The 14070-nt window shown below is 38.1% G+C and overlaps 1 protein-coding gene across 1 annotated transcript in view; it reads left to right on the plus strand.

The window, feature by feature from the left end:
* Nucleotides 1-14070, plus strand: part of LOC106533645 (rho guanine nucleotide exchange factor 10-like protein) — a gene marked incomplete at its 5' end in the record, with an annotated part of 88727 nt that overhangs the window by 45276 nt on the left and 29381 nt on the right. The window contains 1 exon segment of the mRNA XM_014030043.1: nucleotides 7927-8027. Within this exon segment, the coding sequence (XP_013885497.1) occupies nucleotides 7927-8027 (101 nt within the window).

Consider the following 14070-nt stretch of genomic DNA (forward strand, 5'->3'; position numbering starts at 1 on the left):
ATATATATATGCCTGATTTTCACATATTGGCAAAAATAAACAATGATTCATATAAGCTCATACTCTGCAGTTTGTGAAATGTAACTTAGTTATGAGTCATACTAATTTAATATCATGACACTGTTTTTTTTGCCACACAATGAACCGATCCAAGTGAAAGAAAAACACCATGTATCTACATATTCAGTATGATACTTGGCTATAAACACCATGGGAGTACCCAGTCCTCTTGTGTATCAGCTTTTTTTGCTTTTTTTCACTATCAAAGATGTGACCACTGAGTTCCTGCTTTTTTTTCTTGTATTGTGCCTACACTGAAAAACTATAAACCCTACGGGAATGATTTTATTCTCGCATAAATCTTCTTATTCATTGCCAGACTGTGTTTACCTTATGAGGCAGCAGGATTCTTGTGAGATTCACAATGCTAGGATTATAGGGAAATCTGTCTTGCTAGCCTTAAGCTAAATAGTTGTGGCCAAGGAGCAGTGGTGAGAGTAATCATCATCTTACACTGCCAGCTCTGGGCGAGTTTTCAGGTTTTTAGTTATAGCCTAAAAAGATAATGCCATAACATCACATATACCAGCATTGAGGAACGATATTTAAAGTAAATTATGCTGGAAGCCTTTGTCAAATAAACTTATATTAATATTTTCTTCAGAAAGTTTTATTTATTAATTGTTTTTACTTTTTTAGGTTATTTTAACACAAACATATAGTTTATTCATTTAAATATGACGTAATAAAAGAATAGCTGCTCTTTGTTTGACACMTTTAACCCTGACTTCCCGCACAAGTGTTGCCACAAATCACCTGAAGCTTTAAGCTAAACACGCAAAACAGAAAATAAATGCTTTGATGGTTGCTTTACTTCTTTGAATTAGCTCATTTTGARTGTACAACAGGGATTTTCAACTGGCGGCCTGCGGGCCACATCCGGCCCACCAATGAACCCCACCCCACACCCACCCATGATGTTGAGGGGTTGTATTAACTACAGGAGAAAATTTTGACCCTTTTTTTTGTTTAAATGTACTACCATAATAAGTTTCAATATTTTCTTGTATATTAGTAAAATATTTTGTTGGAGGGGGATAAATCCTCATAACTCCCCCCTCCTTCTCATTGTACATTGTGCAGAGCGAATTGTATAACAAAGACCGTAGTTGTATTTTCACACTGGTGTCAGAGGAGGAAAGCTTTTCTTTTTTTCTTGTTAACTGCAGAGATGAAAAGAAGCTTACTCATAAATCCACCTTGCTGTTTTAACAGTCGGCTTCTGGTTTGGAAGTGCAGCAGATCATTTTCAGCAAAATGCGGAAGCTCATGTGTACGGCAGGCTGTTTTTACATTTAATCGGCTTCGCCACTTTTACATTCCAGATATTTGAAAATGGTTTATCACTGGACATATTAGTTGTTTAAGTGAGAGGATTGAAAGATTAAACTAATGTAAATTAAAAAGCAGACTTTTTCATGTTCTGTAACTTCAACTAAAAAAAAGCTGTCCTCTTTTTTTTAAATAAATACTAGTGTGTTTCTGCTCAAAGGCCGATACTCGGGGTGTCAAACTCCAGTCCTCGAGGGCCGCTATCCTGCATGTTTTAGAGGTTRTCCAGCTCCAACACACCTGATTCAGTGATTGAATTAACTCTTCAAATTGGGAAGAAGCCTGTTAATCACCCAGCAATCAAAGTCAGGTGTGTTGGAGCAGGAAAACCTCTAAAACAGAGGTGCCCAAAGTGGGGCCTGCGGGCCAACATTGGCCCGCCAAGTCATTTGATTTGGCCCACCAGCAGTTGTCCTGGTTATTAGATTATAATCTCCTGTCTTATGTAGAAACACTATATTTCCACTTTTCAACCTTTGGTCAGATAGTCTTAACTCATGGTACTTAATTTGTCTTTGAATCATGTTAAGATTAAATATGAAACACAAGTAACTACAAGAGACATTTAGATTAGATTTAAGCCCAAATCTAGATTTGCACACCTTATAAGACCACATCTACTCAATTATGAAAAGTCCCATGAGCTTTTGCTGCCTGAGCATACGTTGAATTTTCTCCATGTCCATGGGCTGAAAGAAAAAAATGTGGGCAACTGAACTGGCTACTAGATTAATCATAAAAAATAAAACAACTTTACTTAAGAAGTATTTGCATTTCTTATTCGTATTGTTCATTTTTTTGTCTGATTTCAATATTGAATCTATTAATAGTCAGTTACAAGCAGATCTTCAGACATTTCATGGTTGGCTTCAAGATKATCTTTTGTCAATTAATGTTAAAAAACTGTGCGCATGTATTTTTCCTCACCCAGGAGACATTTCAATATAACAAATCAACTCACTTTTTTAAACAAACCCCTTGATATTGTCACTACCTACAAATATCTTGGAATTACTTTGGATTCTCATTTGACTTATCGTGATCATGTACAAGTCTTAACCACCAAGTTGAAACAGAAATTATGCGTTTATTGAAAAATTAGATCCAATCTGACATCTTCTGTTTCAAATATCTATCTTCATGCCATTATACTCTCAACCATGTCGTACTGTTTACCTGTTTGGTCTCTTACAACAAATGAAATCTTAGAACCCATAGTTAGGCTCTACAACAGGGCCTACAAAATTCATAAAAACTTCCTGGTTGGACTCATCACTGTACAGTTCTTTCATTGTCTGATGCCTTGACTTTTCAGAATTATGTTTTGTATAGTGGTATTAATTTATATTTTCAGATTTTCCAAGGTGCCAATTATGGAACTCTCTGTGCATTGTTGCCCAAATCAAATTCTGGAAGTGGTCATTCAATTAGATCTGTTACAAAAGGACAACTGATATTYCCAACTTTTAAAACCTGTTACGGCCAGAGGTCTTTCTTCTATGTTTATACTAAAGCATGGAATGACATTCCTCAAAACATAAAGTCCATTTCAAAACTACAGCCCTTTAAGAAGAATKTTGTCTGCCATCTGCTGGACACTTTTTGTTGTGCTCATATTTAGARGTCCTATTTTGCAAATGCTGCCTTTTTGAAGTTTGTTATGCTTGTTTGTCTTTGTGTCTGTGGTGTATAATGATGTGATTGTGATGCTGTAATTCAGTGTGTGTTTACGTGCTGCAGAACAGGAACCTGCTGTAAAACAGCAATTTTGCTGAGTCAGGTTTGATTTTTAATAATCTTTTCCTGTTAAATAAATCAAATCAAATCAAATCAATTATGTTATTGCATTTGGCCCACGGCCCTCAGATTGATTTTAATTCTGGCCCTCTCAGGGAAAATGTTTGGGCACCCCTGCTCTAAAACATGCAGGATAGCGTCCCTCATGGACTGTAGTTTGACACCCCTGGACTGGATCTATACATTCTAGCTTTTTGCTTTATATTTTATTTTTTTTATTTAGTGATGACTCTACAAACTCAGCAAAAGTAAAGTGTTTTTCTAAATTCTTTAAGTTATCTCATTAATTGCAGAGCCAACTTCCTGTCTGACAGGTTGAGTTTCTGTAGGAGTGAGGGATGTCTGCATGACATGCTGCCACTGAGCACTCACATCTACATCTGTCCCGTTCTTTTGCATTAGTGTCACACGTTTGCCTCGGCTCTCACCTACTCCCAGATATCCGCTGGGCCACCCCCCCACCCCTCATTTGCTCCCTCACCTCTGCACTCTCTCCTCCCCCTCGCCCCCTTTTTGACTCCCCTTACCTCTCAGCTCCCCTCGCCTCTCCTGCCAGCGTGCGTGAGCTCGTTCTCCATGCCGGCTGRGCAGCACACCTGCACTGCGGCTGTCAATCAGCGGACAGGAGGGACAGGAAGGGAGACCGCGCTCAGTTTAGCATGTTTGATGTTGTGTGGGCACGAAGTGTTACCTAAAGGATCCAGCCGAGTGAGAAGTTGTATTCTTGTCACACCTTGTCTCTCCTTCTGTCTTTGGCACATTACCTCCACTATATTTAAGCGGTAAATGGTATGGATTACACCTTTCTGGGAAAGTTCCGCTTTTTTCATCTTGTCAAGGAAGTTTGAGATCTTTTTATTCTGTCCCTGTCTTGGATCTGTCCTTCTTATTCCTTCTATATTTATATGCATGTGTCTCRTCCRCTACCTCTCTCGATTCATCTGCCCRCTGTGAAATAAAAATGAATTTTCAGCAGTAAGTATGACAGCAGAAGAATTTCTGACTCCGCGCTGTTCTCCGTTCAATTACCTCCTAATAATGCCTTAGTGTGAAAATGTCCCCCCTATGTGTGTCTGAGACCCCTCTGCATCCACTCTTATCTGGCTCTCTTCGCCACTTTTCTTTTTTTCCTTTTTTTTTAATTGCCTCAGAATTGCTGTGGAAAGCACGGGTAACTGAGAAAGGACTTTTGAAAGCAGCACAATGCTTTAAAAAGACAGCTTGTCCTTGGTCAGACAGATTACTTGTAGTTCTAATGAAACCTGATCAATCCAGACAAGACAAGGACCCTGAGTCATCACTCATTCAGGGCTCCTGGTGCCAGCCTCACTTTGTGTATTTATGTGTAAAAACATTCATCAAACACATTARATGTTTTTAGATGTTTATGTTTATGATCCGTACATCTTAATTTTATTTCTAGGCAGATTAATTGTACAGTTGCCATTAAAGTGTGCTGTAAAAACAACTTTCATTACATTTACATTCAGCTTGCTTTCCAAGGTCTGTAGAGTGAAGTATGAAGGAGTGATTGCATTAGTTGCAAAATAGTAGCTTTATTTGTGTTAAAAGGCACAACTTTTTGGTCTGTGTAAAAATATACAACAAATATTCATTGGAAAAATAAAGAATGAAACAACTTAGTCAAGTTCTTGCATTCTCAAATTTCATACARATATCTTAGTCACATCTCGAAGTAAATGTAAACACATTTGCATTATTTCCTCTAAGTTATTATGCAAATGCAGAGGCATAATGCATATTMTGTTATACAAATGCATGATTTTGGCATGTTAAAAGGCCAAAAGCAAACTGCGTCAAGCTGATCTAAGGATGTAAGCAGGGTATTTTTTCAGTTTTATTTATGTGTGTTTATAATGGAAAACATTGATACCTATAGGGATTATCCAGTYGACAGGGTATATGTCTATTTTAATAAAGGTTTTGTTCTTATTAATTAAAGTTTTTGCACATTCAATACCTAATTAGTTAATATGAATGAGGTTAGATAAGGTGTTATAAGGATAGTGTGTAATTGTTCTCCCAAATATGTTGTGCTTTGAATATCAAATGCTCAAAAGCTTGAAACACACCTCAAACAGAGACACTAAATCACCATTTTTACTTTCATATAGGTTCAACAAATTGTCTTACAAACACTTATATGTTATTCCTTATACGTAGCTACATACTTGATATAGATTTTTTTTCTCTTAAAAATAATAAGTACAAAAATATAGTTCCGTGTTCTACCCAGACACTTTGACACATACCATGGCTGAAAATCAAACTTCCAGTCTTTGATTAGGAGACAACCTACCTCCTTATTGGTGTTCCTCTTCAAAGGTTGGCAAGTGCAGTTGGCTTTAATTTATTACTTGTACAATGGATTCCAATTGTTACCTAGTTCCAAGGAAAAATGTCCATTCTTTCACTTTTCATACATGCATCCTCTTCCATTTCACGGCCTTGCGTTTCTTTCAAACCAAGTGTAAGACTTAGATTGACACTTTAAGAAAACCTTTGTGCTAAAGAAGTTTGAGCCATCCAGATAATGCATACGTATTTGTAAATGTATGCAAATGTGCTTTGATGGGGTTTGTTTTAAAGACCTAATTTGTTGCTGGCTCTCTTGTTCAGTCATTCTTTAGTCCTTTTTTTTTGTTCTATCTTTCACACACGTGAGATCTGGTCTCCAACTGTGCCAGAGCTTGATTTGGCTCCAAAAGGCTCTAACTGATCAGAGCCTCGGCTGCTTGTGCCAGCAAAGCCCACACATTAGTGGCTTTTTTTTTCTTCTTCCTTTGAGTGCTGATGCCCACCTATAAGCGATTTACTGTGACCAGCCTGCGTGATCGTCAGAGCATGGCCTGAATATTGATGTGGAGGCTGAAATCATAAAGCCCCAGCACACTGGACTGAACTGCTGTAAAGCCTCAACTAGGCGAGAAGCTACTCCAACATAAAATTCTGCTGTATTAAACCTAAATTCCCATGAAATGGAAGAAAAAAAATCATTTTCTTTTTGGTGCTTTGTTTTTGCGAGTGTTGCTCTTCTTTCTGTTTTCCTTCAGCACATGCTAAGTATTTTTCAAAAACAATGTTTTTATTCCTTCCAACCAGTGGTGGGCACTAGCCCGCTAAAGTGCAAATCCGCTAATTGCGGACCTAAATATTTCATTTGTGCTTTAGCGGTCTTACTAATTTTTATAATTCATAAGCAGATTTGTGCTTTCTATAATTAAAATGCAGTACCGCTAAAAACTAATTATCTACCAGTCATTATATCTTGAACAGCGGTACTGTAGGTATGGCTGTCAATTAATCACAACACACTTAATCTATCCAACAGCACCCCTCCCAGATAAACACACTTATTGGAAAGTATACATCCTTACTGACTGTTGCATTTGGTCACGATCCTGATTTCCCACAATGCTTTGTGTCTGCTTACTTAGCAGGAAGGCAATAGCAAAAACAGTTAACGTTTGTAATCCATACTAAAATTTTGTATGTATTGATTTATTTTACTTTACAGTCGGAGCTCATTTTTAAAAAAATATAAATTTTAAATGCTGGAGCTCAATACTTGATGTAATTGGTCGAAGCAACGGGGTTAGAGACTCAGAAAGGATTTAAGGATGTTATGCTGATGAAGACTGACATCTAGTGGTCAGCTGGGGCAACTACATGGAAAACTTTAAAATCCAAGCTCTTATTTTGAAGGGAAGATAGTTTCCTGTTCTCCGTGCTTTTGTTTCCCGTCACAAATGAAATCCGTCATGTACCCAGGATGCATCGCTTCAGTTTTCCAATAAACAGTTTTAAAATTACTTTATTGATGCTTCTTTAATGAAAAATCTACAACAAACAAAAGAAAAAGACAAAGAAGCAGCCGAACTAGCAATCCTCAACAACTTTTTAATTTTTACACCAGGAGCTAAAGGTCTGTTTCAAGAAATCACTTCCCCAGCAATCGGCGGTTTTAGAATTAAGTTGTAAAAGAGTTCATACACCGCTAGTTGGCAGTGTTGTGCATATGTTGTACATGAATTGATGCCAGCTAGTAAGTGTCAAATTGAACTTGCGCTTTAAAATTACCTACTGCTAGTTTTTCTATGGCATGAGTGCTTTTGAAGTTGCGGACCTAAATAATTTCATAAGCGCTTTACAAATTACGGAGCAAATTTTGGAGTAGTGCAGCCCACCACTGCCTCTACCTAATTGTAACATCTTTGACATTTTCTTATGTTAAAACAAATTTTGTGTCTTGTTTTTTTTTTTGGGACTTGCAATACTTTTTGCTGGTTTTAAACCTTTAAACCTGTGAGATGTGTAGGAAAGGATCAAACTCCAAAAGCRCTCAGTAGTCCAAGGCTCATTGCAGTGGATGGGTGGTGCTGTATTGGCTTTTCGACTTCCCCTGCCACAGTGACTTGGTAACGTGTGAGCACGTACAGACATTTATTAATTTATTACACGCCACGACCTTCATGGGAGAGTGGGCTGTACCGTTGGGGGTGCAGCGTGCCCCCATTGGATAATGCTGGGGAAAAACACTGCCAGTCAAGAAAAAAAAATCATCAAACTGAATCGGGTCAAACTGAAACTAATTTATGCAAATTGAACATTGTGTTTGTATATGTGCATTATTTTCAACAAAACATGTCTTCAATCAAGCATCAACTGCATGCGTCCTGAGCCTGTGTCTGTGTGTGCATGTGTGTTCTCCTGTAGGTCCGGGCGGCCCGTTAGTTTCATGGTGGTCTTCAACACTCCCAACCCCCTTAGTAAGATTTCCTGGGTCAACCGTCTGCACTTGGCGAAGATTGCACTGCGTAAGCACACACACGGCACGCACGCAGTCGCTCACACACAAAGAGGATTACAGTGTCATTTAGAAAAAAAACAGGGTGATGCAACGCAGTGAAACACAATAACAATGTTTCCAGTCAGGGGCTCAGATCATCATCAGAGTTGGTTTCACACACTGTTGGTGCACAGCTTGTGTTTTTGTATGTAATCATAGAAAAAAAAATGAGGATCTCGGCTAGGTCACTGAAAGATTATAGCCTGAGGAAATATATCCTATATAGGCTCTCACTGGTACACCTGGTACACCTATTCAATTGCTTGTTAACACATAGTTAATCAGCCAATCACACGGCAGCAACTCAATGTCTTAAGGCTTGTAGATGCAATGAAGACAACTTCCTGTAGTTCAAATCAAGCATCAGGAGAGGACATGAGGGTTTAAGTGACTTTGAATGTGGCATGGCTGTTGGTGCCAGACAGACTTGAGTATTTCAGAAACTGCTGATCTACTGAGATTTTAACATCTTTAATGCAGCTATCTTTAAGTAAGTAAAGTTTTATTTATAAAGCTCCTTTCACAGAGAAATATTCACAAGGTGCTGTACAATCATTAACAATGTAAAAATGGTGGAAAAATAAAAAGAAACAGAATAAAACATAATTAAACATAAACAATGTAATGAAACATTAAATCAAGATTAAATTCTAAAATTGTAACTCAGACACATGGTCAATGCAGAGCAAAATATACAAAGTTACACAAAACCAAGAGAATGGAGGAGAGGAACATCTGTCGTATGTTCAATAATTGGAAAAACAKATAGTTGGCAAACTATGGAGGTAGGCTGGCATTAATGGTGAATGGTTAGCTAAACGCTTGCGTAAAAAAGTGGGTTTTTAGGTGTTTCTTGAAAGAGACAATGTTATCAAGGGAGCACAGATTAACAGGGAGTTCATTCAGTGAATGGCATTTGTGTGTAGAAAAAAGCCTGATTAATGTTAGAGGTGAAAAAAGCAAAACAAAGCAATTGTTACAAATAAAAGTACACAGAAAATAATTTCAGAATATTAAAATACACTTTTAGGCCATTCTGAAGGCAAAGGTCATTGGGCCTCATGCAAGAACATGTTCGTATTCTTATCCTAAATTTCTCTTACTTTTGTTCGTACAAAGGGTTCGTACGAACATGTCACGTCAGATTCACCAAACTCTTCTATCTTCAGGAAAAGTGCGTAAATGAGCTGCGTAAATTCCACCTGTTCTATCCAGCTGCTCGTGCACGCGAGAGGAGATTAGCATAATTACCACCCCAAAAACACCATATAAGGCTGTGTTTCCTGCCTCAGATAAAAGGAAGTGTCCATTCATGAAAATGACAGCGAAAATTATAAAAAAGGAGAAGTTTACGAGTTCAGAGATTGAAGTCCGTCTGTCAGAGATCCAGAAAAGAAAATCTGTCATTTTTATCAGGTCAGCTGTGGGATAAAAAAGAGCTGCTAAAAGTATAAACAACTGTGTTAAATCATTTTCATTTATTCAGAAGCTGCAGCGCTGCGCACCGTACCCCCCCGCGCTGCGGTGGTCTCAGATGCGGGTTTGAAATAAGCATTTTAAAATGTTTTCAAAATAAGTCTGGCACTTTGAAGAAAACCGAGGACTCACTGGAGGGATTATGTATCCCCTCTGGTCTGGGAACGTCTCGGAGTCCCCCAGGACGAGCTGGAAAGTGTCTCTGCGGAGCGCGCGGGGTCTTTCTCCTGCTGCCCCCCCGCACCCGATAGCGGGTAAGCCGGCCGGACGGACAATTTATATTGTTAGTCTAAATTATTACATTTAAAATAATAACTCTAATTCAAGCAGAATAACTTATTGTCAACATAATTATGGAGTGTGATTTATTTTCAACTCAAAATATCTTCAAACTAACAAAATATAAAGTTATTAGTGAAGAAAACCTGTCTGGATAACAGCAGACTGACTTCTCGTAAAATGTACGACAGGTCTGGACCACTCGTGAATTTTGTTCGTATCTGAAAAAAATCGTAGAATACGAAAACATTGGTGAATGCCACAAATTCTCCTAAATCACTCGTACGCACAATTTAAGAACAAATCTGTGCYTARGAACGGTTCTTGCATGAGGCCCATTGTTTCTATGGGAGGACTATTAAGATTTAGTGTTCATCAAACGTTAAAAAAAATAAAAACATTCCCTCAGCTGGTATTTCAAAAGCTTTTATTCCTTTCCAAATTCTGGAAGTTTCATTATGATCAACCTTCAGCACTGACAAAACAACAGTAACAAATAAATGCCCAGATCTGACCCCACAGAGAGCAGAGGAGTTCTTTTTATTTTTTTAACCGCCTAACCTTTGTCCTCTAACCCTCGTCTCTCTGAACCCAGTCTGACCATCAGAGCAGAAGGTCTTCTCCTCTCTATGGTTCATCAGAGCTTCATTAGTCTGGGTTCTGATCTGATAGCAAACACAAGGCTACATTTTTCGTTTATTTTTATTTTTTATTTTTTGTCATGTTGGCATGAACGTTTAACCCACTCAGCCCCTCTGTTCCCTCTTCCCATTCGTGTCTGGTTCTGGTGTAGCCCTGTACACCCTTTTCCTCGTCGCCTCTTCTTTGCTTTGTGTTTGCTGCGTGTGCTGTTTTTCTTTCAATCCTTTCCTGCAACGCTGAATGCTCCGGTGCAGCCAAGACCGAACTGAACACGGAGCGGGCTTCTCTGTGCGGCTTCGCTTTTATAGCTTTTTTCGTCCCTGCAAAGCAGCGGGACAGAAACATTCAAGGTGTTTGATGAAGTCAATTAGGCCGGTTTGAACGAACAGTTCATCAAACGTTATGCAAAGATGACCGAATTGAGCTTTGAACTATTCTTTATGATTTAACACCCAAGTGATCTCCGAGATCATCTGTAGGGTTGTTGATTAAACCGTGTACAGTAAATGGATCTAGCCTTGAATCTGAAAAATGAAGCACACATAGAAGTTTTCAGCACCTTCATTCTATTTTTTTAATGTTCAGCAGACGGTGTTGAGAAAGAATTGGCATCTACTAGAACAATGGTGTCCAATCCTGTTCTCTGACATTCACTATCAGAGGGTTTTAGTTGTTTCTCTGCTCCAACGCACTTGACTCAACCGTTGAATTACTTTTTCAGTATATCCTCAAGTTGTGCAGAAGTCTGATGAGCATCCATTTACTTTATTTATATTAAGTGTGTGGAAACAGATAGACACCTAAAACATGCCGGATTTTATGGGATAAATATTGTGCCAGCAGGAATTGAATTTGAATTGCTCAGATTGAATCTGAATGTGCAMAATTTGAAATTGAATGCACTGGTTTGAAAATAAATTTCATTAAATTGAAACTGAATTTAAAGTTTTCAATTTGTATTAATTTGCTTTGAAACTGTATTTTGATTTATTAAAAATTCAGTCTGACTACTTTCACTTTCAGTTCCATAAATGAGTTTCAGTTCCAAAATTCAAATTTTTGAGTCACACATCCAGCCAGAGTAATCAAACACAGATCCACAGATTTACGTTTCACTTTTGTGAAGTTTCCCTTCTGTGTGTAACAGAGTTGATGCAATCCACCGTAAAAGTGACAAAAACAGACAAAGCTATTTTATTACAATGATTAATTTTACCTATATGTAGAAAATGTTACATTTACATCCCGTCATGGATCATAGCAGCATCTGATCAATATGTGATCCATGATGTGATGTAAATGTATCATTTTCTACATAAAGGTATGTATGCGCATAATTTCAAATTATGCACATAGATTCAATCTGAGCAATTCAAATTTAATTCCTACTGGCACAAGGTTTATCCCGTAGGATAGTGGCTCTTGAGGTCCAAGACTGGACACTACTGTTCTAGACTATGTCTTTACTTCTCGCTTCGTTTGTGACCAAAGTAATTTTTTTTCTTTATACTTTATGGTTTCAGTTTCATTCATGTCCTATTTATTTAAAGGGGACATATTATGCAAAATCCACTATTTTAGCTGTTAAAGGCATTTTTGGAGTGCTTTTCTGCACTCTAGAAGGCAGAAAAGTTGAACTTAGTCTCTCCTGGTGCTGCAAAGATATCTTTATATTCTGTTTGGGTCAGATTTTTCAGCCCGTTCAGTTTTCTCTGTTTTCACTGATGTTTTATGAGTCTTTTACATCGAATTACCTGCGATGAAATTGCCAAATATGGTCAATTACCTCCTCTTAATTCTCCTCTGGTTCTGGGTCAGACTCTGGCTCCAACATGTAAAGCTYGATGAACAAGTCTTCTGTTGTTGACATATTTTAATTACATTTTAAATACAACATTTCTGCATGCTACAAAATGCTAAACCCCTCTCTCAAACTGGAGTGGACCGGTCTGGGAGCCGGAGGGGGCGGGGCTTGAAGCATCTTAAAGGAATAGTGACAAAACAAACTGCTTTGAGACACACATCAGAAATGTGGTGAAAGAGGGGCTGCTGAAGTTATAATAAGGAGGAATTCAGACCAAAGCATTGTAGTTCTACTTTATATAGACCCCAGAATAGTATGAATATGAAAAGGAAGGATTTAAAAGCATGATATGTCTACAGTTGTGTTTTTAAAAGTCTGATCCCAATAGGAGTAAATAAAATGATAAAGCAAGGGCATGCTTTAAATGAGCTTGTGTGTATTTTGCAGTTCTCAGTCAGATCCATTCACTTGAAACAACTTTTCTCAAAAAGCAGTGCGGCTGACAAGAGCTGCAGTTTTACTGTTTTGCTAACCAGGCTGGAAGGTCAAGAGCAAAGCATGAAATATTTTGTTTTACAGAAGTTTTCTTGAAGTTTCTTAGTGTTTCCACAGTATACGAGTTTCTCACGTAATAAAGAACAAAAAAAAGAGTAACTCTCAAACTATTTTTTTTATTGCACTGCTGACTACTTTCCACAGTTGGGGTATAGAGGTGCTTGTGATGCATCTGTAGACTCTCCAGCAGTGCTTTCTGTGTAAGGCACGAGTCGGAGTGACATCAAAGACGTCAGTCCYGGAGCAGTGGAAGCTCTGGCTGCAGCGAAGCGCAGCGTCTCCATCCTTTCCTTGTTGCTCACACCTTTAACAGCGACGCAGCAGGCGTACTGATGAGCAGAGCAGTATAGGAGCTGCGTGCTCGTCTCCTTTCCTGTGGCTGCTGCACGGAGAGGGGAGAAATTTGAAGCAAAATCAGGCAGATTATCGATGGCTGTCACGCTGATAAGGAAACATGCATTTTGCAACTATTTATTTATTTTTTTGGTCTAAACCATCCATGCATGCGAAGCACAAATTGATAAAGATAATATGAGAAGGGATTTGTAGCCATGCTAAATTAATTCAGTAAGCAGAGTTTATTTGGCATTCAGTTGGAGAGACGACAGCAAATAAACACTTATTAAATTTTCCTCTCTCCATTTCATTTTACACCTGTGTAAAGCACCTCAACACAATGGATAAAATGCTAATCAAATGTAAATACAGCACTTTTCCCAATCATATTTATTCACTTCACTTTCCAGCATCTGTCCCTGTTTGTTGTGCCGTCTCATCGCTCTAAGAGCTCGCCTCAGATATTGCACTTGCAGGGTCGAAGATAAACTTGTAATCTTTATCTCTCTCTTTGACATAGAAAAGTTGAACATTTCTGACACATCTGAGCTTGTGGAATTTTAAGGATTTTATTTTTTTTATTATTTTTTTTTATTTTTTTGAGGCAGCACCTCTTTTCAGAGCAACCTAGTCATGTTTACACAAACAGGATTTGCTTGCTCTTTTGTCAAAATGACAGTCAAAACTCCAAGCTGTCAGTGGYACGCATTAACATGAAGTGAAGAAATTGCACTGTTTGGAAGAGGAAATGTTGCATCAAGTCTTTAAATAAATTGTTATGTATTCATTTCAGGGCGCATATTTGAAGCTATATTTTTCAACCTAATTATTAGGGCTCTGTATTGGCAAGAATTTGGCGATACGATACATATCATAACAGGGGTCACAATACGATATATCCCGATATATTGCAATACTG

This window comes from Austrofundulus limnaeus, unplaced genomic scaffold (genome assembly GCF_001266775.1).
Source record: "Austrofundulus limnaeus strain Quisiro unplaced genomic scaffold, Austrofundulus_limnaeus-1.0 Scaffold990, whole genome shotgun sequence".
NCBI lineage: Eukaryota > Metazoa > Chordata > Actinopteri > Cyprinodontiformes > Rivulidae > Austrofundulus > Austrofundulus limnaeus.